The sequence below is a fragment of the Melanotaenia boesemani genome, chromosome 19 (assembly GCF_017639745.1).
Source record: "Melanotaenia boesemani isolate fMelBoe1 chromosome 19, fMelBoe1.pri, whole genome shotgun sequence".
Classification (NCBI taxonomy): Eukaryota; Metazoa; Chordata; class Actinopteri; order Atheriniformes; family Melanotaeniidae; genus Melanotaenia; species Melanotaenia boesemani.
The window spans coordinates 230809-258770 of NC_055700.1; the positions used below are offsets into that span (position 1 = coordinate 230809).

The window sequence follows — 27962 nt, forward strand, 5'->3', positions numbered from 1 at the left end:
GGGCTGGAGAAACTGGGGCTACCTGTGGATGCAGTTTTTACTCTCAAGGTACGCCATTCCTGCCGCAGCGTCGACAGCGAAGCGTACCAGCTGCTTCGTCTTCAGTTCATCCTTCTTCTTCCTCAGAAATGAAAGGAAGTCTCCACCTGACAGGAAGTCATACAGCACACCTGTTAAAAACTGACCAATGAGAAACACACACCACAGACACACAAGTTCCACCCACCAGGAACCAGCTCCATGACGATGTAGATGGGCTGTCGCTGTGTGCAAACACCAATCAGCTTCACAATGTTTGGATGGTCGTAGTGCTTAAGGATCCTGTAGCCAATCACAGACGAGAAGAATGAAACTCCGACCAATCCCATACAGGCATAGTGACACTCTTCGATGTCCACGTCAGATTTCGGTTTAAATATACTGTACAGTGCAACTTGTTGCATATCATCTTTTACTTTTCGAATATTAAGGTTTTTATTTATCTTAGAAACAATTAAAACACAACTGTGTGAGTTAAATAAATTTTATTACTCGACATGAACACTGAGTATCTCATCTGGAGGTGTTCTGGGAGTCTCGTTTCTACCTGTTGGACATTCTTTGAGGGGAGACATATCCTGGCTCTCAGCCTGGATGTTAGTTTGACTGTTAGCCTGATGACATAACTGGGCATGTTACCTGTCCTTCTCCATGTTTGATGTTTACCTGGCCTCAGACAGGAAGCGAATCTTCAGCTCTGAAGGTAAGTCTTCTTTACACGTCTTGACGGCGACCGGGGTTTTGTCCCGCTGCAGCGTCCCTTTGAACACCTCACCGAAGTTACCCTGGCAATAAGCAGACAGCAGAGTATGATGGGACGTGGAGTTGGGAGGTCAAACTGAAATCATGTGATGACAAGAACAGGAAGTGAGGTCACCTTTCCCAACAGTTCGCCCAGTACCACGTCCTCGTGGTTCAGGATCCATTTCTTGTCCTGCAGAGAAAACCGGGTTCTCAGATCAAAGGAGGGGCCACCAGCTTCCTCTGATCAACTTATTAACCAGCAATTAGTTTCACACTGCAGATGTGGCCTGTTTATGTCTTCAATGGCAATGACCTAACATGGGGCCATGGTGGGGTTTTTGTACAAACTTCGATGACCCTGATGCTCTCCCAGGGGGGTAGAAACGTGCCCGGGACATCCACGCCTGCGTCTCGGGCTCCTGGGGGCATTGGGAACGCAAGCGCGCGCACCTCCAATGGTTGCCCGGGAAAAATGGGGGGAATTTTCGGCCTAAATGGCAGTACTGCACGAGTCCACCGGATGGCTGGGGATTTTGTCCAGAAACCATCCTTTCTGTCCATAAAGTGGCATTTTTCCAAATTTAGTGATTTCTTTCCTGTTCCAATTGAGCTAAGGGACAAAGACCTTAACTCAGTCATTTCAAAATATATCGAGCTGAAATTCACTGGCCACGCTCATTGGACATAGATGAACATAGTCAAGGAGTTTCAGCCTTCTAGGAGAAAGCATGGCTGCGTTATGAGCTATAAGTCATAAGTTTGATTTTTAGTGATTTTTCTCCCCTTCCTGATTGACTCCAAACTTTACAGGCAGGCTGGGCATGCCAAAAACCCTAGCTGCATCAGGGAAGCTAAGACACTGGAAAAACTATATGTTAAAGTTAAATAAAATAAATAAAAGAATAAAAACATCACACACTGAATATAGTAATATAGTATAATAAACTAAACATAAAATAAGATAAATTAATCAAAAGCTTTCCCATCTGCCCTCAGGTCCCCTGGAAGGCTGTTCAGTACCATGAACACGAAAAAATGTCCATACGTCCTGGCCCTTGGGATCAACAAGAGACCAGCCTCTGACCTGAGAGCCCTGGGAGGTTCAGAAGCTAAAAGCAAGTCTGATAATACTTAGGGCTAAAACCTTTAAGAGCTTTAAAAACTAAAAGTATTTTAAAACCAATTCAAACGCACCATGCAACCCTGTCTTTGTTATATTTTTAATGTGAGATATAAAATCAAGTTCATGATCAACAATAATTCCAAGCTTCCTGACTTCTTCAGATAGAATAAGTGATTTTAGTTTTATAAACAGTTCCTCTCTGTGGGCTTCAGGACTGATGACTAAACTTTGTCCCGATTGAGCTGAAGGGTCCATAAATGTCCCAATGTTTAAAATACAGGGCAGGTTTCTCCAGGAGACACGGCAATATAAAGCTGCGTATCATCAGCATAACTATGGACGTTCATACCCTGTGTTCTGAGGCCCCAAGGGCCTAAAATTGAGCCTTGGGGAGCACCGTAGATAAGCTTGTATTTCCTGGAAGCTAATACATAAAAAAAGTTCCCTATCTGTGAGATGACCCCTGAACCAGTTCGAAACAGTACCAGGGAGGCCAGCTTGGTTCTGGAGTCTGTCTAAAAGTATAGAGTTGTCCACGGTATGGAAGGCAGTGCTGAGGTCAAGCAGGACAAGAACTGATGGGTTTTCCTGTCCAGGAGCCTGATTTATCAACCTGAGCATACTTCCAGATTTATCAAAGCGTGCGCACGCACATCCTCCACCTGTTTCCGTTTATAAGCCAGAATCAACTCTAAAGCGGTGCAGGTGAGGGAACACCTTGCCCCGTCCACATGGTGGCTATAAAAGGTCAGGTGGACGCCTGTAATACATATTCATCACATCATTTCCATGACGGCTCAGGAGGGAAAAAGAGGGAAGAAGAGGAATTTTTCGGGGTGTGAGACAGAGATCCTGATGGACCACGTTGGAAAAGGTAAAAATGTTTAACTGGTGGACACGGCGTGGACGTTACTGGTGTCAGAAAGACAGAATAGTGGCAGCAGGTGGAGACGCTATCATCACAGGGTCAGAAGGAAGAAACGCCAGAGGAATCGGAACGTATGGCTGGATATCTCAGTCGGTAGAACATCCGTCTGCCATGCAGGAGATGGAAGTTTGAATCCCAGAGCGGTAAAAAACGTCTGCTAGATGACAGTAATGATGCCAGTAATATAATTAAATTTATCAAATAAAGATGTAGAGATTAGGGCTGCTTGATTATAGGAAAAATGATTATCATGATTATTTTGATTGAAACTGAGATCTCAATTATTTAACACGATTAGAGAAAGAGAGCTGGGGGGGGGGGTTGGTTTTTACCCGCCAAGTAACACCATCTCAAATCCAACAAACAAAAAGGTGCTCTTAACTTGGCGTGATAACTAATTGGCAAAAGAGCAGCAGTCCCAATAAACTAGATGAACACAATCACCGACAAACAGCCTAAACTATCCCAGCACAACACAAAGTTTAACACCAAGGATAAATCAAAAGGCAGAACACAAACTAACACTAACTCAAAGCCAAAACAAGCTGTGTGTTACACGAAGGGTATAGCCCAACCAAAACGAGACTACAACTTACTCCCACAAGGGGAAAAGACAAACAGCCAGGGTTTAGCCCTGCTGGAACCCCAAAGTAGTCTGCAACACAAAAGGCTACCATTTATTGGGGGTTTGAAGCTTGTCTGTCATAATCCAGACTAGTTTCCTTCCACCAGGTCCCCAGTAGCTCTTGTTTGTCTCAGACCAGCAGCTATGTTCTGACCCATCTGGAAAATGAGTCTGAAGACATTTCATTTTCACGTTGAAATCCGCGTCAATAAAATGTAGCGCGACATTTATACACAGATCTATGGTGCGGCTTGACCACAGGTCCACAGCGCTGGCGAAACATCGGACTGTAGCCACGTCTTTCACACCACCCTCATCATCCAGGGAGAGACGCTCCACTAACATGGAGACGAGACTGAGAAAAAGTTCTGTTTGTTTATAACGTTTATCTCTGTGTCTCTGGATTATTTAGTCGCAACTCACAAAAATTGAACATTTTTCTATTTTCGCGTCGCCCCCGTGTGCACGTCTGTGTGAACGAGCGCAACATTTCACATGCACGAATGTCGCCTGTCGCTTGACTGGAGGAGGACAGCGATTTCCGCCTCATCGCGTAAGTTCGATAGAAAATAAATGGAGAAGGAGCGACGCCGCCTCCCGTGTGTCCAGCTCATAACTGGCGAGGTGTTTGCAACTCGCGCTGAATAAAAACTAAAGTGGTCTGGGCTGTGGGAGGAGTCTGCAGCAGCGGGAGGAGTCTGCAGCAGCGGGAGGAGTCTGCAGCAGCGGGAGGAGTCTGCAGCAGCGGGAGGAGTCTGCAGCAGCAGCAGCGGGAGGAGTCTGCAGCAGCGGGAGGATTCTGCAGCAGCGGGAGAAGTCTGCAGCAGCGGGAGGATTCTGCAGCAGCGGGAGGAGTCTGCAGCAGCGGGAGGAGTCTGCAGCAGCAGCAGCGGGAGAAGTCTGCAGCAGCGGGAGGATTCTGCAGCAGCGGGAGAAGTCTGCAGCAGCGGGAGGATTCTGCAGCAGCGGGAGGAGTCTGCAGCAGCGGGAGGAGTCTGCAGCAGCGGGAGGAGTCTGCAGCAGCGGGAGGAGTCTGCAGCAGCGGGAGGAGTCTGCAGCAGCAGCAGCGGGAGAAGTCTGCAGCAGCGGGAGGAGTCTGCAGCAGCATCAGCGGGAGAAGTCTGCAGCAGCGGGAGGAGTCTGCAGCAGCAGCAGCGGGAGAAGTCTGCAGCAGCAGCAGCGGGAGAAGTCTGCAGCAGCGGGAGGATTCTGCAGCAGCGGGAGAAGTCTGCAGCAGCGGGAGGATTCTGCAGCAGCGGGAGGAGTCTGCAGCAGCGGGAGGAGTCTGCAGCAGCGGGAGGAGTCTGCAGCAGCAGCAGCGGGAGAAGTCTGCAGCAGCGGGAGGAGTCTGCAGCAGCATCAGCGGGAGAAGTCTGCAGCAGCGGGAGGAGTCTGCAGCAGCAGCAGCGGGAGAAGTCTGCAGCAGCGGGAGAAGTCTGCAGCAGCAGCAGCGGGAGAAGTCTGCAGCAGCGGGAGAAGTCTACAGCAGCGGGAGGAGTCTGCAGCAGCAGCAGCGGGAGAAGTCTGCAGCAGCGGGAGAAGTCTGCAGCAGCAGCAGCGGGAGAAGTCTGCAGCAGCGGGAGGATTCTGCAGCAGCGGGAGGATTCTGCAGCAGCGGGAGGAGTCTGCAGCAGCGGGAGGAGTCTGCAGCAGCGGGAGGAGTCTGCAGCAGCAGCAGCGGGAGAAGTCTGCAGCAGCCGGAGGAGTCTGCAGCAGAGCGCAACTGAAAACAGCACAAGAGGAAACTGCGAAGGACAAAAATAATCGGATCATTTCATTTTTATGATCGGTGAAACCCAGATCGTAATTGTGATTAAAATTCGACTAATCGCCCAGCCCTAGTACAGATACATCTGGGGTTGGTAGCAGTTTATTTAGTGTTAAATAATATTTCTTTCTAGTTGCTGGGTGTTCCAGCTGGGTGGGCGGGGCTCCAGCTGGGTGGGCGGTGCAGAGGGACACCATCACTAGAATTAGCAAACTGCAGAGTACGTATCCTGATGCTGACTTTAACCATGCGACTTAAAGGCCGTGCTCCTTAGATTCCATCAGCATGTGACATGTGCTACTAGTGGAGTGAACACACTGGACAAAGTGTACTCCAATGTGAAGCTGGGCTACAGGGTGAGACAGCTTCCACATTTGGAGCTGTCTGATCATGTGTTCCTGTTGATGCTCCCTGCATACGCCCCCCTCAAGAAAGCTGCTCCCACACTACAAAGACTGTTAAAACTTGGCCTGATGGTGCCTCCCAGCAGCTGCTTACCCAGGACAAACTGGGAAGTGTTTGAACATCAAGACCTGGATGTGTTTACAGACAGTGTGCTGGGTTATATTAAACACTGCATTGACAGTTACGGAGGATAAACGCATCCAAGTCTATCCAAATCGGAAACCCTGGATGTCCCGGCAGGTCCAGCGGCTGCTCAGAGAAAGAGACACCACCTTCAGGTCTGGTGATCACACTCGCTACAGCATGGCCCGAGCCAGCCTGAGGAGAGGCATCAGGAAGGCCAAACAGGACTATAAGAGGAAGATCGAGGACCACCTGGATAATAACAGCAGGCAGGTGTGGCAGGGAGTCCAGCAGCTCACTAACTACAGGACCAGCACTGGAGCTTGTGGAAGAAATTATTATTATTATGCTATAATATTATAATCACACCTGGGTTTTAACTGGTCTTTAACTGGTTTTTAACTGGGTTTTTACTGGTCTTTAACTGGTCTTTAACTGGTTTTTAACTGGGCTTTAACTGGTTTTTTAACTGGTTTTTAACTAGTCTTTAACTGGTTTTTAACTGGGTTTTAACTGGTATTTAACTGGTCTTTAACTGGTTTTTAACTGGGTTTTAACTGGTATTTAACTGGTCTTTAACTGGGTTTTAACTGGTATTTAACTGGTCTTTAACTGGTTTTTAACTTGTATTTAACTGGTCTTTAACTGGGTTTTAACTGGGTTTTAACTGGTCTTTAACTGTTTTTTAACTGGTTTTTAACTGGTCTTTAACTGGTTTTTAACTGGTTTTTAACTGGTCTTTAACGGGTTTTTAACTGGTCTTTAACTGGTTTTTAACTGGGTTTTAACTGGTATTTAACTGGTGTTTAACTGGGTTTTAACTGGGTTTTTACTGGTCTTTAACTGGTCTTTAACTGGGCTTTAACTGGGTTTTTAACTGGTCTTTAACTGGTTTTTAACTGGGTTTTAACTGGTATTTAACTGGTCTTTAACTGGTTTTTAACTGGTTTTTAACTGGGTTTTTACTGGTCTTTAACTGGTCTTTAACTGGTTTTTAACTGGGCTTTAACTGGGTTTTTAACTGGTTTTTAACTGGTCTTTAACTGGTTTTTAACTGGGTTTTAACTGGTCTTTAACTGGTTTTTAACTGGTTTTTAACTGGGTTTTTACTGGTCTTTAACTGGTTTTTAACTGGGCTTTAACTGGTTTTTTTAACTGGTTTTTAACTAGTCTTTAACTGGTTTTTAACTGGGTTTTAACTGGTATTTAACTGGTCTTTAACTGGTTTTTAACTGGGTTTTAACTGGTATTTAACTGGTCTTTAACTGGGTTTTAACTGGTATTTAACTGGTCTTTAACTGGTTTTTAACTTGTATTTAACTGGTCTTTAACTGGTTTTTAACTGGGTTTTAACTGGTCTTTAACTGTTTTTTAACTGGTCTTTAACTGGTCTTTAACTGGTCTTTAACTGGTTTTTAACTGGTTTTTAACTGGTCTTTAACGGGTTTTTAACTGGTCTTTAACTGGTTTTTAACTGGGTTTTAACTGGTATTTAACTGGTGTTTAACTGGGTTTTAACTGGGTTTTTACTGGTCTTTAACTGGTCTTTAACTGGTTTTTAACTGGGCTTTAACTGGGTTTTTAACTGGTTTTTAACTGGTCTTTAACTGGGTTTTAACTGGTATTTAACTGGTCTTTAACTGGTTTTTAACTGGGTTTTAACTGGTATTTAACTGGTCTTTCACTGGGTTTTAACTGGTATTTAACTGGTCTTTAACTTGTATTTAACTGGTCTTTAACTGGTTTTTAACTGGGTTTTAACTGGTCTTTAACTGTTTTTTAACTGGTTTTTAACTGGTGTTTAACTGGTTTTTAACTGGGTTTTAACTGGTTTTTAACTGGTCTTTAACAGGTTTTTCACTGGTCTTTAACTGGTTTTTAACTGGTATTTAACTGGTGTTTAACTGGGTTTTTACTGGTCTTTAACTGGTTTTTAACTGGGCTTTAACTGGGTTTTTAACTGGTTTTTAACTGGTCTTTAACTGGTTTTTAACTGGGTTTTAACTGGTTTTTAACTGGGTTTTTACTGGTCTTTAACTGGTCTTTAACTGGTTTTTAACTGGGCTTTAACTGGTTTTTAACTGGGTTTTTAACTGGTTTTTAACTGGTCTTTAACTGGTTTTTAACTGGTTTTTAACTGGGTTTTTACTGGTCTTGTGGCAGGTAGGTCGCTGGTGGCAGGTAAGTGACGCTAATGCTGTAGGTGACGTAGTTCCGGGGGAGACGGCAGATTCAAACTAGGCGCGCCCAAACATTTCTACTTTCATTCAATTGTATTTTGTGCCAACTTAATCAAAATATTCTTTAAAGTAGGACTATAGTGTCTTTAAAAGGTACACTCTGGAGCACAGCGGGGAGGATTTGGCCAGCCTGACAGATTTTATAGATCGTTGTTACGACAGAATCGTCATGGGGAAACCAAGCTACACCTCCACCCCCTCCACCTCATCCAAGTCCAAGAGACAGCGAAATGAGGATTCACCTGGAGCTATTTCACCAACGGGGAACGACTCAACAGATGTTCTGATCTCCATAGATAAGAAACTCAGTAGTTTTGATGCGCGTTTGAGTCTGGTAGAAATTCTCCACAAGGAGTTCCAGGCGCTACGTGAATCATTAGAATTCAGCCAGAAGCAGGTGGAAAGTCTGGCTGCAGAAAATGCCGGTCTCAGAGAGTCGGTAAAATCCCTCACCGAGGGCTTGACCCGTCTCTCAGATGAAAATAAGAAGATTAAGGAAACGGTGATCGATCTGCAGGCGCGGAGCATGAGAGAGAACCTGGTGTTTGCAGGGATTCCAGAGCAGACGGAGGAGGACCCCGAGACCACGGTGAAAAACTTCATCAAAACCCACCTGAAGCTCCCGGAGGAAACGGTGAAAAACATCTCCTTTCACAGAGTCCATCGGCTCGGTGGGAGGAAACCCGGGTCCAGCAGACCAAGACCCATAGTAGCGAAGTTCGTCAGCTTCAAACAGAAGGAGCAGGTGAAGAACCAGGGCCGCGAACTGAAGGGGACCAACTTCGGAGTAAACGACCAATATCCGAGAGAGATTCTGGACCGACGGAGAGTCCTGTTTCCCATCAGGAGGAAATCGATCGCCGATGGCGCTCGCGCTGTCATCGCGGTGGATAAACTGTTTATTAATGGACAGCTGTACCGCGACCCGGACATCACTCCGTGGCTCTTCTGATCCCAGGTGCTGTAAGTCAATCTCTCCAAATGATCACTCTTAACTCGCCATTATAGATCACTGACAGTAGAACACACTGCTCGTCTCACCACAGCCTCTACACCTAGATCGATGTATTTTTTTCTGTTTTACCACTCTTCTCACTTTTCACTTTTCACTATCTTTCTATTTCACGTCTTCACTGTTAATTGTAATCCAGCTCGTAATATCAGCAGCGCACGCAACACCGTCAGGACGCACAGCCGCACCATACATGATACATATAAACACTCGCGTTTACTGTATGAGAGAACACGCATTAAGGTAGACTACATATACGGACATTTAACATACGGACAAACGCGCGCAATCAGGCTGCATGCAAACACGCGCGAACACGCAAGAGGGGCGCACAAAGACACACGCGTCAGTAACACGCATGAAGCATTAAACCGTTCACAATAACCATGTTAAAAATCGTCTGTTGGAATGTACATGGAGCCGGTTCCAGGGAGAAGAGGTTGAAGATCTTTAATAAATTACAGGAGCTGCAGGCTGACATTGTCTTACTACAAGAGACTCATCTAACAAACTCAACCATAGATCTTCTTAAAACAGCTCAGTTTCCTCATGTTTACTCAGCTTGTTATAATTCTAGGCAGAGAGGAGTAGCTACTCTTATTAATAAGAGACTAAATTTTGACATAGATAGCACAGTAGTGGATCCGGAAGGCAGTTTTCTGATAACTTTATTATCTATTTGTAATATCAAATTATGTATTACCAATGTGTACGGCCCCAATGCAGATGATCCCTCCTTTTTCCACTCCCTGTTTGCTACACTCCAGAATTATTCAGATAACAGAATAGTGCTAGCTGGTGATTTTAATGTAGTCTTGACTGAACAAGATCGCTGCAGCACATCAGCCAGTCATCGAGTCTGGCAGTCGTCAGAAACTATCAAACAGTACATGAAGGATTTTGGTCTTTGCGATGCTTGGCGCTCTCACCATCCTAAACTAAGAGAATACACCTTCTTCTCTTCAGTTCACCACTCCTTCTCTAGAATAGATTATATATTAAATAGTAACTCACTAATGGGTGACATTTCAGAGACTCAGATACATCCAATCAGCATTAGCGATCACGCACCAGTTTCATTCAGTCTGAGAAACAAAAATAATAAACCGATTGGTAAAAGCTGGAGATTTAACACCTCTTTATTGAAAGATCCTGAGTTTATTGATTATTTTAAAAAAGAATGGTCAATTTATATAGAAAAAAATGACATGCCTGAAACTTCAGCGTGTCTCCTTTGGGAAGCAGGAAAAGCAGTAATGCGAGGGAAAATAATTTCCTTCTCCTCACATAAGAAGAAGGAAACAGCAAGAGTTTTAGAATTAGAACTCAGGATTAAATCATTGGAGGAGGCTTACCGCATTTCCCCCGAAGAGCACACAATGAATAATATAAGGAAAACTAAATTGCAGCTTAAAGAAATTATAGATAAAAAAACACAGTTTTTAGTGCAAAGACTTCGCTTGGAGAACTTTGAACATAGTAACAAATCTGGAAAGTTTTTAGCAAATCAACTAAAAACAAACAAGGAGAAAACAACCATCTCCTCTGTTAAAGATCAAGACGGAAACATCAGCCATGACCCAGACAAGATAAATGACACGTTTAGAAGCTTCTATAAAACATTATATGAATCACAGATTAATCCAACAGATGAACATATTGAACAATTTTTAAACAACATTAATCTACCAAAACTAAAAAATGAAAATAAAATAAATTTAGATGCACCTATTACTGTAGATGAACTCCACGAAGCTCTCCAACATATGCCCAACAATAAAGCCCCGGGTCCAGATGGTTACTCAGCAGAATTTTACAAGGAATTCTGGACAACGCTAGCTCCTACATTTTATAATATGTTGTTAGAAATACAGGAAAAACAAAAAATACCGCAAAATATGAACTTAGCTAATATAACACTATTGCTAAAACCAGGCAAAGACCCCACACTTCCATCCAGTTACCGTCCCATATCTTTAATAAATGTAGACCTGAAAATAATTAGTAAAGCTCTTGCCAGAAGGATAGAAAAAATAACCCCTCTTATAATACATCCGGACCAGACAAGTTTTATAAAAGGTCGACATTCATCTACTAACACGCGTAGACTAATTAACCTCATAGATTACTCTACTTTACATAATCTAGAATCCACAATCATTTCTCTAGATGCAGAAAAAGCCTTCGACAGGGTAAACTGGAAGTTTCTATTTGCAACACTAGACAAATTTGGGTTTGGACCTGCTTTCATAGAGTGGATTAAAATATTATATAATAACCCAAATGCATGTGTGAAAACCAATGATCAAACTTCTCCAAGCTTCCGCTTACAGAGAGGCACCAGACAGGGCTGTCCACTCTCCCCCTCACTTTTTGCCATTTTCATAGAGCCGTTAGCAGCTGCTATTAGACAAAATATAGAAATTAAAGGAATCCAGGGCAAAAACATAGAACATAAAATAAGTCTTTATGCAGATGATGTATTACTCTTCCTTCAGAACTCACAAACATCACTCTCTGAGACAATCACAGTTATTAATAAGTTCTCATCAATATCTGATTATTCTATTAACTGGTCTAAGACTACAGCCATGTCCATCAACTGTGACCTACAAAACATCTCTAATATTAAAATACAGACAGGAAACATTAGATATTTAGGTATAAATATTTCCCCCAGATTATCAGATTTAACAAAATTAAACTATGTTCAGCTACTAAAAACAATAGAAGATGATCTCTTACTGTGGAGGCGCTTACCCATCTCACTAATGGGGAGAGTTGCCACCATTAAGATGATGATTCTACCTAAAGTTAATTATTTATTTTCAATGATACCCACTAAACCCTCCACCAGTTGGTTTAAATCTCTGGACTCTTTCATATCCAAGTTTCTTTGGAAAAACAAGCCGTCACGTATCAGTCTTAAAACCTTACAGCAGACTAAAGATAGAGGAGGACTGGACCTACCAAACTTTAATCACTACTTTATAGCTAACAGGCTGCAGTACATCTCAAAGTGGCTCAAACCCAGTTATCTGGATGAGCCGTGGCTAGATGTGGAGCAGGCTTTGTGTGAGGACTTAGTCATCTCTGACCTGCCGTTCATCAGCTCAACCATTAAACCATATAAGTGCTTTAAAAGCCTTAACATCCGTTTTTCCTTAATGGCTTGGTGGGAATTCTGTAAGATAACCAGATCTTCCCTCTTTCCATGTAGACTTACACCCATCTGGAACAACCCTGACATCCTGCAGAACAAAAAGATGATAAACTTCACTCAATGGAAGACTAAAGGAATACAACAGTTAGGACAGATAATAGAAAATGGAAACTTTGTATCTTTCAACACAATTGTCTCACAGTATGGAATCAACAGCAATAAATTCTTAGAGTACCACCAACTAAAATCAATTATATGTAAGAAGTATACCCCTGTACAGTTAGACTTGCAGCTTCCTGTCAGAATAGCAGAATTCTTGAATCTTAATACTCCAAAATTATTATCAAAAATATATAGATTACTTGCAAAGCTAGAAGACAGGATATCTCTCCCAACTTCAAAATGGGAAGATGATTTATCTAATAACTTTGATCAGAAAAGATGGTCACAAATATGTTTAAACACGTTTAAAATGACTCAGAATTCAAATATACAACTAATACAATTCAAAATTCTCCATAGAACTCATTATACAGGACACAGGATGTTCAGGATGGGCCTTTCACCATCAGATATCTGCCCACACTGCTCTGAGAACACTTCTGATAGCTACATCCATGCGCTGTGGTCCTGCACACCTGTTCAAAGGTTCTGGATTAAGGTGTGTGAAGATCTGTCAAAATGGTTTAAAACCAGTTTTTCTGCAAACCCCACACTTTGCCTACTGGGCGACCTGGGTGACACTAACATAGGAATACACTCCATAAACTTGGTCCTCGCAGTCTTATGCATCGCAAAGAAAACTATTCTTGTGAACTGGAAAGATAAGAATAATTTGTCTATCCAGCAGTTTAGAAATCTCCTGTTAGATCACATCAGCATTGAGACAATGTCTGCCTCCTCCAGGAACCAATCAGATGACTTTCATTCCCTCTGGTCCCCTGTGACTGGCTACATCACCTAATGTAGGTGGAGGATTGCGGCTTCGCTGGGATGGGGGTGGATATGGGTGGGGGGTCCCTGGTGGCTTCGGGTCTCCGGTTGTCTCCTGGGTGGGGATCTCGGCTGCTCCGCTGCTGGGTCGGCTGGGGGTTCCGGTCTGGGCGGGCGGCATTGGGTGGGCCCCGGGGTGGGGCTGCCTCGTGGCGGTGGGGGGTGGCTGCCGGGGTGCCTGGGTCGGTGTCCGTCGGCCCCTGGCCGGGTGGCCGGTCGGGCCCGGGGTGGGCCGGGTGGGGGCCCCGGGCTCTGGGGTGTCGGGTCTCCCCCCTCTCCTGGGGGTGGGGGGTCTGCCGCTGCAGGGGGGGGCTGGGCCCGTCCGGATGTGCCGTGCCGGGGGTTGGTCCGTGCCCTGGTGCTTGGTCGCAGCCCCGGAACCTGGGTGGGGGCGCCCTAAGCCACTGGCGGGTCGTCTTCCAGGGGGGAGGCTTACTCCCCTCTGGACCTACATCTCCTGACCCCTCCCCTCCCCCACTCTTCACTACATACACAGGTAGGGCTGTGGGAGGTGTGCTTGGGTGGGAGAGGGGTGTGGGTGTGGGGGGATGGGTGGTGGAGGGATGGTGTGTGGGAGGGTGGGGTGTGTGGAGGTGGATGCGTGGTGTGTGGGAGGGGGGGTGGTGTGGGTGTGGGAGGATGAATGGTGGAGGGATGATGTATGTGTGGGAGGATGGGGTATGTGTGGGAGAATGTATGGTGCAGGGATGGGGGAGTGTGTGGGAGGATGGATGGTGGAAGGATGGTGTGTGTGCGGGAGGATGGTGTATGGGAGGGAGGATGGTGTGTGTGTGGGGGAGTGGTGTATGTTTGGGAGAGTGGGTGATGGAAGGGTGGTGTGTGTGTGTGGGAGGATGGGGTACGTGAAGGTGGATGTTTGGTGTAGGAGAGGGAGGACGGTGTATGTGTAGGAGAATGATGTATGTGTGGGAGGATGGGTAGTGGAAGGATGGTGTGTGTGTGTGTGTGTGTGTGGGAGGTGTGAAGGTGGATGAATGGTGTATGAGAGGGAGGATGGTGTATGTGTGGGAGGATGAGTGGTGGAGGGATGATGTGTGTGTGGGAGGATGGGGTAGGTGTGGGAGAGTGTATGGTGGAAGGATGGTGAGTGTGTGGGAGGAAGGATGGTGTGTGTGTGGAAGGATGGATGGTGGAAGGATGGTGTGTGTGTGTGGGAGGACAGAGTCTGTGAGGGTTGAATGGTGTATGCGTGGGAGGATGAATGGAGGAGTGGAAGGAGAGTGTGTGTGTTTGTGTGTGTGTGTGTTGGTCTGGGGGGGGGGCAGGACTGGTTCTCGGGGTGTGCGGCTGGGCGCTGGGGTGTGGGGCTGGCCTCTGGTGGTGGCCGTGTGGGCGGGCCGGGTCCCCCCGGGTGGCGTGCTGGCCCTCGGCCTGTGGGGGAGGGGGGTGTCCCTGCGCTCCTGGGCCCGGGCCCTCTGCCCCGTCTGTCCCGGGCGGCCGGTGCCCGGGGGGGTCGGGGACTGCTGGCCTCGGCCCGCCGGGGCCGGTGCCCTGTGTCCGCGGGGCGGCTCCTGCTGGGGTCTCCTGCTGCTGCCTTCCTGGGCGGGCGAGTGGTCGTCTCTGTGGACCGGTCGGGATCTGTTGCCTGCGGGGGGGGCTGGTGGCCTGGGTCTCGGGACCGCTGGCCTGACTCTGGCCTCTGTTCAAGTGAGGTGGCATCTGCATGATCACTCTGCATGGTCACTCCTTCCTGAATGTCTCCACACAGTCTTTGCGTCGCCGTGTGGCCGAGTTCTCCAACACATCCACACAGGTTTCTCTGCGCGTGTTCTTGAATACAGCAGTTTCACTTATATCTATTATCATTTTTTTTCTTTTTTTTATTATTTCTGTTCTTATTATTATTATTATTACTCCTACTCTTATTATTATTATTGTTACTATTATCAACTAGTTGTGTAATGACCTACTGGCCAGGATGATCTTAGCTATATATGTTGTAAGTAGTATGGATTACATGGTCTTCTGTATGATGTTTCAAGTCCCCACCCGCACTCCCCACACCCTTTCTGTCCCTCTCTCTCCCCTCCCTCTTCTCTCTACTTTCTTTTCTCTCTCTCTCTCTCTGTCCCCTCCGGTCGAGTCCAGCATTAAGAGTCTGATTTAATAAAGTTTCTCATGTCATCAAGAGGGACTTTATACATGTAGTATAAATCCCTGCTTGATAGAGTAAAATTGCCCAGCACCAGACAGCAGCCAGACAATCATTCTGTTTGCAACGATGCTGGACAAGACAGGTTAAAAAAAGAAAAAAAAAAAAAAACAACTGGTTTTTAACTGGGTTTTAACTGCTCTTTAACTGGTTTTTAACTGGTCTTTAACTGGTTTTTAACTGGGTTTTAACTGGTATTTAACTGGTTTTTAACTGGTCTTTAACTGGTTTTTAACTGGTTTTTAACTGGTCTTTAACTGGGTTTTAACTGGTCTTTAACTGGTTTTTAACTGGGTTTTAACTGCTCTTTAACTGGTTTTTAACTGGTCTTTAACTGGTTTTTAACTGGGTTTTAACTGGGTTTTAACTGGTCTTGAACTGGTTTTTAAAGGTCCCATATTATGCAAAATTCACTTTTTAATGGTTTTGGAACAGTCATACTGGTCCCCCCGCATGTGTAGGAGACCCGTAAGTGTGAAACTCTTTCAGGCGCTCTCTCTCCCCCCTGCTCCACCTCTAGGGAAGTAAGCGCTGAAATGAGCTTGTTTGAAAGCGTGTACGTTATGACGTCATAAGGGACAATAACCACTCCCCACAGAGCGATGGACCCGTCTACCGGCTCTCAAAGCCCGCCCTCTAAAAATCACCTAGCGCCCAGTGTTTTTCCCTCTTCGGCAACCCTCGTTAGCGGACATGGCTAAGCGACAGAAGCACTGTTCTGTTTGTGGCTGCATAAATGAACACGAAAACGTTTTTTTACTTCCATCCACTGAACCCACGAGGACTGAGTGGATTAATTTTATTTTTGGAGGAAATGTACCCGGAAAACTTCCAAAGGTTTTGCATGTCTGTGGCCAGCATTTCAAAGAGGACTGTTTCCACAACATGGGGGCATGGAAAGCAGGCTTCGCCAACCGTTTGAAGCTGAAGCCAGGTTCAATACCAACTGTCCGTGACACAGCTGGAGAGGTAAGAGCTGGCAGTTATTTTATCGTTTCGGCCTTATTAGTCTGATAGCTTGAAAATATATTAACCTGTCAATCACCTCATGACGGGCGATGCGATGGGCGGAGCCAACAGCTGAGCTGCTCCACCAGGGTTCCGCCCACCATAAACGGCACATTTCTGAAGCTGCTAAAAAGAGGGAGGTGAAGAGAAGCCGCTGCACTCAAACTGAGGGTCGATTTGTCCATACCATGGCGGAAATATTTCATTTAGATATTAATGAATGGTCTCACATTGGGAATAAAGTGTATAATATGGGACCTTTAACTGGTATTTAATTGGTCTTTAACTGGGTTTTAACTGCTCTTTAACTGGTCTTTAACTGGTCTTTAACTGGTTTTTAACTGGTATTTAATTGGTCTTTAACTGGTTTTTAACTGGTCTTTAACTGGTTTTTAACTGGGTTTTAACTGGTTTTTAACTGGGTTTTAACTGCTCTTTAACTGGTCTTTAACTGGTTTTTAACTGGGTTTTAACTGGTTTTTAACTGGTCTTTAACTGGTTTTTAACTGGTCTTTAACTGGTTTTTAACTGGGTTTTAACTGCTCTTTAACTGGTTTTTAACTGGTCTTTAACTGGTTTTTAACTGGTCTTTAACTGGTTTTTAACTGGGTTTTAACTGCTCTTTAACTGGTTTTTAACTGGTCTTTTAACTGGTTTTTAACTGGGTTTTAACTGGTATTTAACTGGTCTTTAACTGGTTTTTAACTGGTCTTTAACTGGTTTTCAACTGGTTTTTAACTGGGTTTTAACTGCTCTTTAACTGGTCTTTAACTGGCATAACACGATGCTTCTGATTAGTCTTTTCAGAAGTATGAGTTTGGCATAGAATCATTTAATGTAAAAGTCTGCATGAACGATCTGGATACCACATGCATGCCAGGTGAGGCCCAGATATCCAGACCCAGGGTGATTAAAAGGTCCAGAGCGTGGCCTTTGTACGTTGGTTCTGCTTAAAATTCAGAGCATGTAGAATATTTGAAAATTCTACGGCTTATGTGTCTGACTGATTGTCAACATGTAAATTAAAACCTCCTAAAATAGATATTCTAGTAAAACGTGTGTTGAACGCTGAAAGAACGTCCGAGAAGTCAGAAATGAAAGTCGGTCTGGGTGGTCGGCCATGTTGCTAAAACCAGAAGCATTGTTCACATGACAAGTAATCATCAAGAGCACTCTCTCTAAGATCGAGACCTGACATAGTTGCTGAAGTAGAACCTCCACGGACGAGACGGGACACCAGATGACTGACAGGATCAATTCCTTTAACAACAGCAAGATCAGTTCCCTGTTTCTAACCAACAATCTGAATCAGGACATCAGGAGAATAAAGGAGGAGCCAATCGGTGAGGAAAAAACCTGGACCCTGGCCCACGTGGATAAACAGCTGGTTACCTTGACAACGGGGTTGAGCAGCACCACTCCAGACTTCTTGGTGATGACCTGCTTGGTGGAGAAGTGATGCTCGATGAGCTGAGGGATGGTGGAGAAGCCGGTCCCTTCAAAACGATACTGACTCTTCCAGAGAGAGAGGTGGGGGGAGACAGAGGATGAGAGGGGAGAGAGAGGGGGGGAGAGATGGAGAAAGAGAGAGGGTGGGGAGAGAGGGGGGGGGGGCAGAGAGAGAGACGGAGAGAGAGGGGAAAGAGAGAGGGGGAGAGGGGGGGAGAGAGAAGGGGGAGAAAGAGGGGGAAAGATGGAGACAGAGAGAGGGTGGGGACAAAATGCAGGGAGGGAGGGGGAAAAGAGGAAGAGGAGAGATTATAAATTGGAATTAATATAATTATAAATCGGAATGAATGAGATTATAAATTGGACTGAAAGATTATAAATTGGAATTAATATGATTATAAATTGGAATGAAGGAGATTATAAATTAGAATGAATGAGGTTATAAATTGGAATGAATGTGATTATAAATTAGAATGAATGAGGTTATAAATTGGAATGAATGTGATTATAAATTAGAATGAATGAGGTTATAAATTGGAATGAATGTAATTATAAATTAGAATGAATGAGGTTATAAATTGGAATGAATGTGATTATAAATTGGACTGAAGGAGATTATAAATTGGAATGAATGTGATTATAAATTGGACTGAAGGAGATTACAAATTGGACTGAAGGAGATTATAAATTGGAATGAATGTGATTATAAATTGGACTGAAGGAGATTATAAATTGGACTGAAGGAGATTATAAATTGGAATGAATGTGTTTATAAATTAGAATGAATGAGGTTATAAATTGGAATGAATGTGATTATAAATTGGACTGAAGGACATTATAAATTGGACTGAAGGAGATTATAAATTGGAATGAATGTGATCATAAATTGGACTGAACGAGATTATAAATTGGACTGAAGGAGATTATAAATTGGAATGAATGTGATTATAAATTGGACTGAAGGAGATTATAAATTGGACTGAAGGAGATTATAAATTGGAATGAATGTGATTATGAATTAGAATGAATGAGGTTATAAATTGGAATGAATGTGATTATAAATTAGAATGAATGAGGTTATAAATTGGACTGAATGTGATTATAAATTGGACTGAAGGAGATTATAAATTGGACTGAATGTGATTATAAATTAGAATGAATGAGGTTATCAATTGGAATGAATGTGATTATAAATTAGAATGAATGAGGTTATAAATTGGAATGAATGTGATTATAAATTAGAATGAATGAGGTTATAAATTGGAATGAAGGAGATTATAAATTAGAATGAATGAGGTTATTAGTTGGAATGAATGTGATTATAAATTAGAATGAATGAGGTTATAAATTGGAATGAATGTGATTATAAATTAGAATGACTGAGGTTATAAATTGGAATGAATGTGATTATAAATTAGAATGAATGAGGTTATAAATTGGAATGAAGGAGATTATAAATTGGAATGAATGTGATTATAAATTAGAATGAATGAGGTTATAAATTGGAATGAATGTGATTATAAATTAGAATGAATGAGGTTATAAATTGGAATGAAGGAGATTATAAATTAGAATGAATGAGGTTATTAGTTGGAATGAATGAAGTTATAAATTAGAATGACTGAGGTTATAAATTGGAATGAATGTGATTATAAATTAGAATGAATGAGGTTATAAATTGGAATGAAGGAGATTATAAATTGGAATGAATGTGATTATAAATTAGAATGAATGAGGTTATAAATTGGAAAGAATGTGATTATAAATTAGAATGAATGAGGTTATTAGTTGGAATGAAATGAGGTTATAAATTAGAATGAATGAGGTTATAAATTGGAATGAAGGAGATTATAAATTGGAATGAATGTGATTATAAAATAGAATGAATGAGGTTATAAATTGGAATGAATGTGATTATAAATTAGAATGAATGAGATCATAAATTGGAATGAAGGAGATTATAAATTAGAATGAATGAGGTTATTAGTTGGAATGAATGAGGTTATAAATTAGAATGAATGAGGTTATAAATTGGAATGAATGAGGTTATAAATTAGAATGACTGAGGTTATAAATTGGAATGAATGTGATTATAAATTAGAATGAATGTGATTATAAATTAGAATGAAGAGGTTATAAATTGGAATGAAGGAGATTATAAATTGGAATGGATGTGATTATAAATTAGAATGAATGAGGTTATAAGTTGGAATGAATGTGATTATAAATTAGAATGAATGAGATTATAAATTGGAATGAAGGAGATTATAAATTAGAATGAATGAGGTTATAAATTGGAATGAATGTGATTATAAATTAGAATGAATGAGGTTATAAATTGGAATGAATGTGATTATAAATTAGAATGAATGAGGTTATAAATTGGAATGAATGAGGTTATAAATTAGAATGAGGTTATAAATAGGAATGAATGTGATTATAAATTAGAATGAATGAGGTTATAAATTGGAATGAAGGAGATTATAAATTGGAATGAATGTGATTATAAATTAGAATGAATGAGGTTATAAATTGGAATGAATGTGATTATAAATTAGAATGAATGAGGTTATAAATTGGAATGAATGTGATTATAAATTAGAATGAATGAGGTTATAAATTGGAATGAAGGAGATTATAAATTAGAATGAATGAGGTTATTAGTTGGAATGAATGAGGTTATAAATTAGAATGAATGTGATTATAAATTAGAATGAATGAGATTATAAATTAGAATGAATGAGGTTATAAATTGGAATGAATGTGATTATAAATTAGAATGAATGAGGTTATAAATTGGAATGAAGGAGATTATAAATTAGAATGAATGAGGTTATTAGTTGGAATGAATGAGGTTATAAATTAGAATGAATGAGGTTATAAATTGGAATGAATGTGATTATAAATTAGAATGAATGAGGTTATAAATTGGAATGAAGGAGATTATAAATTGGAATGAATGTGATTATAAATTAGAATGAATGAGGTTATAAATTGGAATGAATGTGATTATAAATTAGAATGAATGAGATTATAAATTGGAATGAAGGAGATTATAAATTAGAATGAATGAGGTTATTAGTTGGAATGAATGAGGTTATAAATTAGAATGAATGAGGTTATAAATTGGAATGAAGGAGATTATAAATTGGAATGAATGTGATTATAAAATAGAATGAATGAGGTTATAAATTGGAATGAATGTGATTATAAATTAGAATGAATGATATTATAAATTGGAATGAAGGAGATTATAAATTAGAATGAATGAGGTTATAAATTGGAATGAATGAGGTTATAAATTAGAATGACTGAGGTTATAAATTGGAATGAATGTGATTATAAATTAGAATGAATGTGATTATAAATTAGAATGAAGAGGTTATAAATTGGAATGAAGGAGATTATAAATTGGAATGAATGTGATTATAAATTAGAATGAATGAGGTTATAAATTGGAATGAAGGAGATTATAAATTGGAATGAATGTGATTATAAATTAGAATGAATGTGATTATAAATTAGAATGAATGAGATTATAAATTGGAATGAAGGAGATTATAAATTAGAATGAATGAGGTTATTAGTTGGAATGAATGTGATTATAAATTAGAATGAATGAGGTTAGAAATTGGAATGAATGTGATTATAAATTAGAATGAATGAGGTTATAAATTGGAATGAATGTGATTATAAATTAGAATGAATGAGGTTATAAATTGGAATGAAGGAGATTATAAATTAGAATGAGGTCATAAATAGGAATGAATGTGATTATAAATTAGAATGAATGAGGTTATAAATTGGAATGAATGTGATTATAAATTAGAATGAATGAGGTTATAAATTGGAATGAAGGAGATTATAAATTAGAATGAATGAGGTTATTAGTTGGAATGAATGTGATTATAAATTAGAATGAATGAGGTTATAAATTGGAATGAAGGAGATTATAAATTGGAATGAATGTGATTATAAATTAGAATGAATGAGGTTATAAATTGGAATGAATGTGATTATAAATTAGAATGAATGAGGTTATAAATTGGAATGAATGTGATTATAAATTAGAATGAATGAGATTATAAATTGGAATGAAGGAGATTATAAATTAGAATGAATGAGGTTATTAGTTGGAATGAATGAGGTTATAAATTAGAATGAATGAGGTTATAAATTGGAATGAATGTGATTATAAATTAGAATGAATGAGGTTATAAATTGGAATGAAAGTGATTATAAATTAGAATGAATGAGGCTATAAATTGGAATGAAGGAGATTATAAATTAGAATGAATGAGATTATAAATTGGAATTAAAGCTGCAAGCAGCGTTGGAGGCCCTCGCACCTCTGGCGCCGCTTCGGCCTATTGCACCGCCCCATCACCCCGCAACCTCCCTCCAGCAGCACAGCCGCTATCGCCCACAGCCATATACCCATTCTTCCAGAGTTTATCTCCATCAAGAGGTGATTTTCCTCATGAGAGGATCAGCTTGCACCTCAGCCTTTCCAGTGATGACATCTGAAGCATTCATGACCTTGTTTCTTACAAACTGTGTTGAATTAGCACAAACTGGAGCATGATTTTATCAAGAGGAAAATTCCACGTGGCCACTAGGTGGTGGTAAAGTTGTTTTAATGTAGGACCATGTTCAGGTTGGAACTCTATTGAGAACAGGAAAATATTAGCTCAATTGGTCAACTGACAGCAGGGTTAGTGCCACTTCCTGTATAATGGCGAATGATTTAAACCATCACAGAAAGCCATTTTAATCATGATGCTGTAAGACGTCAGTCATATTTTCAACCATAAGTTCATGAAGGGTGATATTAATGAGTTAGAATTAGTTATACAGATGATAAAGGTTAAAATGGTGGGACTTCCTTTTCCCAGGGGGCGGGGCTATGGTGTTGAGAACATAAGGACATGAAGAGGCATTTTTGTTTGTCCTGTCATGTTACATAAATATGCCACATTTTATCATGTCGTTCAAAGCAGTGGTTGGAGCTGATAGATTAAATATTTATAGGGGGCGCTATAGAGCCATATTACAAGCATATATCTATTTGAATCAGTTCCAGGCCTGACCAGTGTCCTCCCTGCCAAGTTTGGTGGAGATCAGGAGTACATTGGGTCAGTTAGAAGTACTTCCTGTTTAATGGCGGTGGATGCCATTCGCCATGGTTTTGCTTGGCGAGGGAACTTGAGGTTTTTTTCTGTAGTATCATGAAAGGGTTTGATCTGATCTGAAGCACTTTTGAGTGTGTGAGATTCATTCCTAAAAAGAGGGACCCCGGTGTCTGAAAAAGGCACTTCCTGTTTCAAATGGGCGGGGCTTAGGCCAAGACCAAAAGTAGTAGCATGTATCTGTTCAGTAGCTGACCCTTATGAATCACTGTAAGTGTCATATTGATTGGATGAAAATTGAGGGATTTATACTGATTAATGATGTCATGGCGTCTTATCCAAGCTTGTAATGGCGCCACGGTGTCGCCGTGCAGCGTTGAGCAATGTCCAGATGACAACATCTGGACATGTAGATGTGGTCGGCATGTAACTGAAGTGAAACATGTGCAGTTTGGTGGAGACTGAGTGTTGTATGTCAGAAATAATCGATTCTGTGCATGATGGCAAAACATCAAAACTTGATGAGGCGCCCCCGCTGAACACCACCTCCTATTAGAAAATTTTCAATAACTTTTAACCACACATCCCTCTGGAGTGTTTAGACTGAGTTTGAGGTAAATACGCTAAAATCTGTAGGAGGAGTTCGTTCAAATGCAAGGCAAAGAAACATGCAAAAATGACCCCAAAAATGACACTTTTTTCAAAATGGCCGACTTCCTGTTGAAGTTATCATATAGGTCCAAGAGGCTTTTTTGTACATCCTCCCAAGTTCTATCAATATACTGGATTTCAGCCATATCGGTCAATGTAGTGGGCAGTTATGATCAATTAAATATTTGTAGGGGGCGCTATAGAGCCATATTGCAATTTTTCCAGCATATGTCAATGTGGCTGAGTTCAAGGCCTGACCGCATTCCTTCCTGCCAAGTTTGGTGGAGATCAACGTTACAATGGTTCAGTCACAAGTACTTCCTGTTTGATGGCGTCGGACCACTATTCGCCATGGTTACGTTTGGCGAAGGAACTTGAGATTTTTATTGTGGTATCATAAAGGGTTTGACCTGTTGTGAAGCAGTTTCAAGTGTGTAAGGTTCATTCCTGAGGGGATGGACCCCGGCGTCTGAAAAAAAGCACTTCCTGTTGAAAGTGGGCGGGGCTTAGGGCTAGACCAGAATTGGTGATATGAATCTGTTCAGGGCCAGACCCTGATTAATCCCTGCAAGTCTGATGGGGATTGGATCAGAATTGAGGGATTTATAGTGATTTATGATGTCATGGCGTCTTATCGAAGTTCGCCATGGCGCAACGGTCTCGCCCTGCAGCGTAGAGCAACAGTTTTCACTGGATATCATCACCAACTTGTTTTCTGCTGTCTGACCCAGTTTGGACCTGGTTGTGTCCAAAACTTCAGATAAGTCGGTCTCCAAGTAAAAACCATGACTTTCTGTCGCCAGGGGGCGTGGCCAATTCATAACCCAAATATTGACATGTAGATGTGTTCAGGATGGGAATGGCATCATACATGGCCATTTTGGTTCAGATACATTGTTTTATGTGGAAGTTATATCACTTTCGTTCTTCACGGCGAGACGTCAAACTTTGAGGCCCCACCCCCTCCATGCCCTTTCTCCTATTAGAAAACTTTCAATAACTTTTAAAGAGACATGTCTTCTGGACATCCTGAGCTATTTTGGTAGCGGTACGAAAAAATCTCTGGGAGGAGATAGATTTTGAAAATATCAGTAAAACGCCAAAATGGTGATTTTGACCCAAAATGGCCGACTTCCTGTTGGTTTTAGGCTGTTACTCCAAGAGGATTTTTTGTTCGCCCAAACATTTGGAATACATGTAGCGATTTTCATAAAGATTGATGACGTGCAGTGGCGGGGCATCATAAATAGGTGGCGCTCTCATTCAATTTTGCCCGAACAGCCCCGAGCACCACAAAATACGTAAATTTACACATTCCCTTGGGGGGGTACGCCAAATTAGGCGCATTTTCGCGCATGGTCAGGTCCCCTAAAATGCAATTTACTTTTGACAAGAAGAAGAAGAATAAGGAAGAAACGGAGCAATTACAATAGGCCTTCGCACCGCCTTCGGTGCTCGGGCCTAATGAAGGAGATTATAAATTAGAATGAATGAGGTTATTAGTTGGAATGAATGAGGTTATAAATTAGAATGAATGAGGTTATAAATTGGAATGAATGTGATTATAAATTAGAATGAATGAGGTTATAAATTGGAATGAATGTGATTATAAATTAGAATTAAAGCTGCAAGCAGCGTTGGAGGCCCTCGCACCTCTGGCGCTGCTTCGGCCTATTGCACCGCCCTTTAAGCCAGCAGCCTCCCTCCTACAGCATGGCTCCTTTCGCTGCAGTCGTATGCCCATTCTTCCAGAGTTTATCTCCATCAAGAGGTGATTTTCCTCATGAGAGGATCAGCTTGCACCTCAGCCTGTCCAGTGATGAGATCTGAAGCATTCATGACCTTGTTTCATACAAACTGTGTTGAATTCCCACAAACCGGAGCATGATTTCATCAAGAGGAAAATTCTACATGGCCACTAGGTGGCGCTATAGTCATTTTCATGTAGAACCATGTTCAGGTTGTAACTCTAATGAGAACAGGAAAATATCAGTTCAACTGGTCAACTGACAGCAGAGCTAGAGCCACTTCCTGTTTCATGGCGAATGATATAACCATAGGGGGCGCTATAGAGCCAAATAACCAGCATATGTCTATTTGAATCAGTTCCAGGCCTGACCACTGTCCTCCCTGCCGAGTTTGGTGGAGAACAGGAGTACATTTGGTCCGTTACAAGTACTTCCTGTTTCATGGCAGTGGGCGCCATTCGCCATGGTTTTGCTTGACAACGGAAGTTATGGTTTTTTTCTGTAGTGTCATGAAAGGGTTGACCTGATCTGAAGCACTGTAGAGTGTGTGAGTTTAATCCCTGATGAGCGGGACCCCAGTGTCTGACAAAGGCACTTCCTTTTTCAAGTGGGCGGGGCTTAGGCCAATACCAGAAGTAGTTGTATGTTTCTGCTCAGGAGCAGACCCTGATTAATCACTGTAAGTATGATGGTGATGGCATGAAAACAGAGGTATTTATACTGGGTAATGATGTTGTGGCGTCTTATCCAAGTTTGTCATCACGCCACGGTCTCGCCATGCTGCGTTGAGCAATGTCCAGGTAACAACATCTGGACATGTAGATGTGGTCGGCATGGAACTGAAGTGAAACATGTGCAGTTTGGTACAGAATGAGTGTTGTATTTCAGAAATAATGGATTCCGTGCTTGATAGCGAAACATCAAAACTTGATGAGGCGCCGCCGCCGAACGCCACCTCCTATTAGAAAGTTTTCAATAACTTTTGACCACACCTGCCTCTGGAGTTTTGAGACTGAGTTTGAGGTAAATACGATAAAATCTGTAGGAGGAGTTCGTTCAAATGCAAGGCAAAGAAACATGCAAAAATGACCGCAAAAATGACACTTTTTTCAAAATGGCTGACTTCCTGTTGAAGTTATCATATAGGTCCAAGAGGCTTTTTTGTACATCCTTCCAAGTTCTATCAATATGCCGGACTTCAGCCATATCGGTCAATGTAGTGGGCAGTTATGATTAATTAAATATTTGTAGGGGGCGCTATAGAGCCATATTGCAATTTTTCCAGCATATGTCAATGCAGCTGAGTTCCCTACCTGACTACGCTCTTTCGTGGCAAGTTTGGTGAAGCTCAATATTACAATGGGTCAGTTACAAGTACTTCCTGTTTGATGGCGTCGGACTACTATTTGCCATAGTTACGTTTGGCAAAGGAACTTGAGATTTTTATTGTGGTATCATGAAAGGGTTTCACGTGTTATCAAGCACTTTCAAGTGTGTAAGTTTCATTCCTGAGAAGAAGGATGCCTGCTTCTGAAAAAAAGCACTTCCTGTTGAAAGTGGGAGGGGCTTAGGGCTAGACCGGAATTGTTGAAATGGATCTGTTCAGGGCCAGACACTGATTAATACCTGAAAGTCTGATGAGGATCGGGTGAAAATTGATGGATTTATAGTGATTTATGATGTCATGGCGTCTTATCAATGTTCGCCATGGTGCCACGGTTTCGCCCTTCAGCGTAGGACAACAATTGTCACTGGATATCATCACCAACTTGTTTTCTGCTGTCTGACCCAGTTTGGACATGGTTGTGTGCAAAACGTGAGATAAGTGGGTCGTCGAGTAAAAACCATGACTTCCTGTCGCCAGGGGGCGTGGCCAATTCATAACCCAAATATTGACATGTAGATGTGTTCAGGATGGGACTGGCATCATACCTGGTGATTTTTGTTCAGACACATTGTTTTATGTGGAAGTTATATTACTTTCGTTCTTCACGGCGAGATGTCAAACTTTGAGGCCCCGCCCCCTCCATGCCCTTTCTCCTATTAGAAAACTTTCAATAACTTTTAAAGACACATGCTTTCTGAACATCCTGACCTATTTTGGTAGCGGTACGATGAAATCTCTAGGAGGAGATAGATTTTGAAAATGTCAGTAAAACGCCAAAATGGCGAATTTGACCCAAAATGGCCGACTTCCTGTTGGTTGTAGGATGTCGCTCCAAGAGAATTTTTTGTTTGCCCCAGCATTTAGAATAAGTGTTGCAAATTCCATAAAGATTGATGATGTGCAGTGGCGGGGCATCATAAATAGATGGCGCTCTCGTGCAATTTTGCCCAAACAGTCCCGAGCACCCCAAAATATCGAATTTTTCACATTCCTTTGGGGGGGTGCGCAAAATTAGGAGCGTTTTCGCGCATGTTCAGGTCCCCAAAAATGCCTCCAATGTTTAAGAAGAAGAAGAATAAGGAAGAAACGGAGCAATTACAATAGGCCTTCGCACCGCCTTCGGTGCTCGGGCCTAATGAATGAGGTTATAAATTGGAATGAATGTGATTATAAATTAGAATGAATGAGGTTATAAATTGGAATGAATGTGATTATAAATTGGACTGAAGGAGATTATAAATTGGACTGAAGGAG

At 41.9% G+C, this 27962-nt stretch overlaps 1 protein-coding gene across 8 annotated transcripts in view; it reads right to left on the reverse strand.

Annotated features, from left to right (window-relative positions):
- Positions 1-27962, reverse strand: part of fer (fer (fps/fes related) tyrosine kinase) — a 52612-nt gene that overhangs the window by 2062 nt on the left and 22588 nt on the right. For all 8 annotated transcript variants that reach the window (XR_006008452.1, XR_006008450.1, XR_006008455.1 and 5 more), the window contains exons 13-17: positions 17737-17859; positions 917-973; positions 706-824; positions 227-321; positions 23-146 (exon numbers count right to left, since the gene is read on the reverse strand). Coding sequence is in view for 2 of the 8 variants with exons in the window: in XM_041969816.1 (XP_041825750.1) it covers positions 23-146; positions 227-321; positions 706-824; positions 917-973; positions 17737-17859 (518 nt within the window). In the remaining 6 variants the exon portion in view is untranslated. The remainder of the gene's footprint in view (positions 1-22; positions 147-226; positions 322-705; positions 825-916; positions 974-17736; positions 17860-27962) is intronic.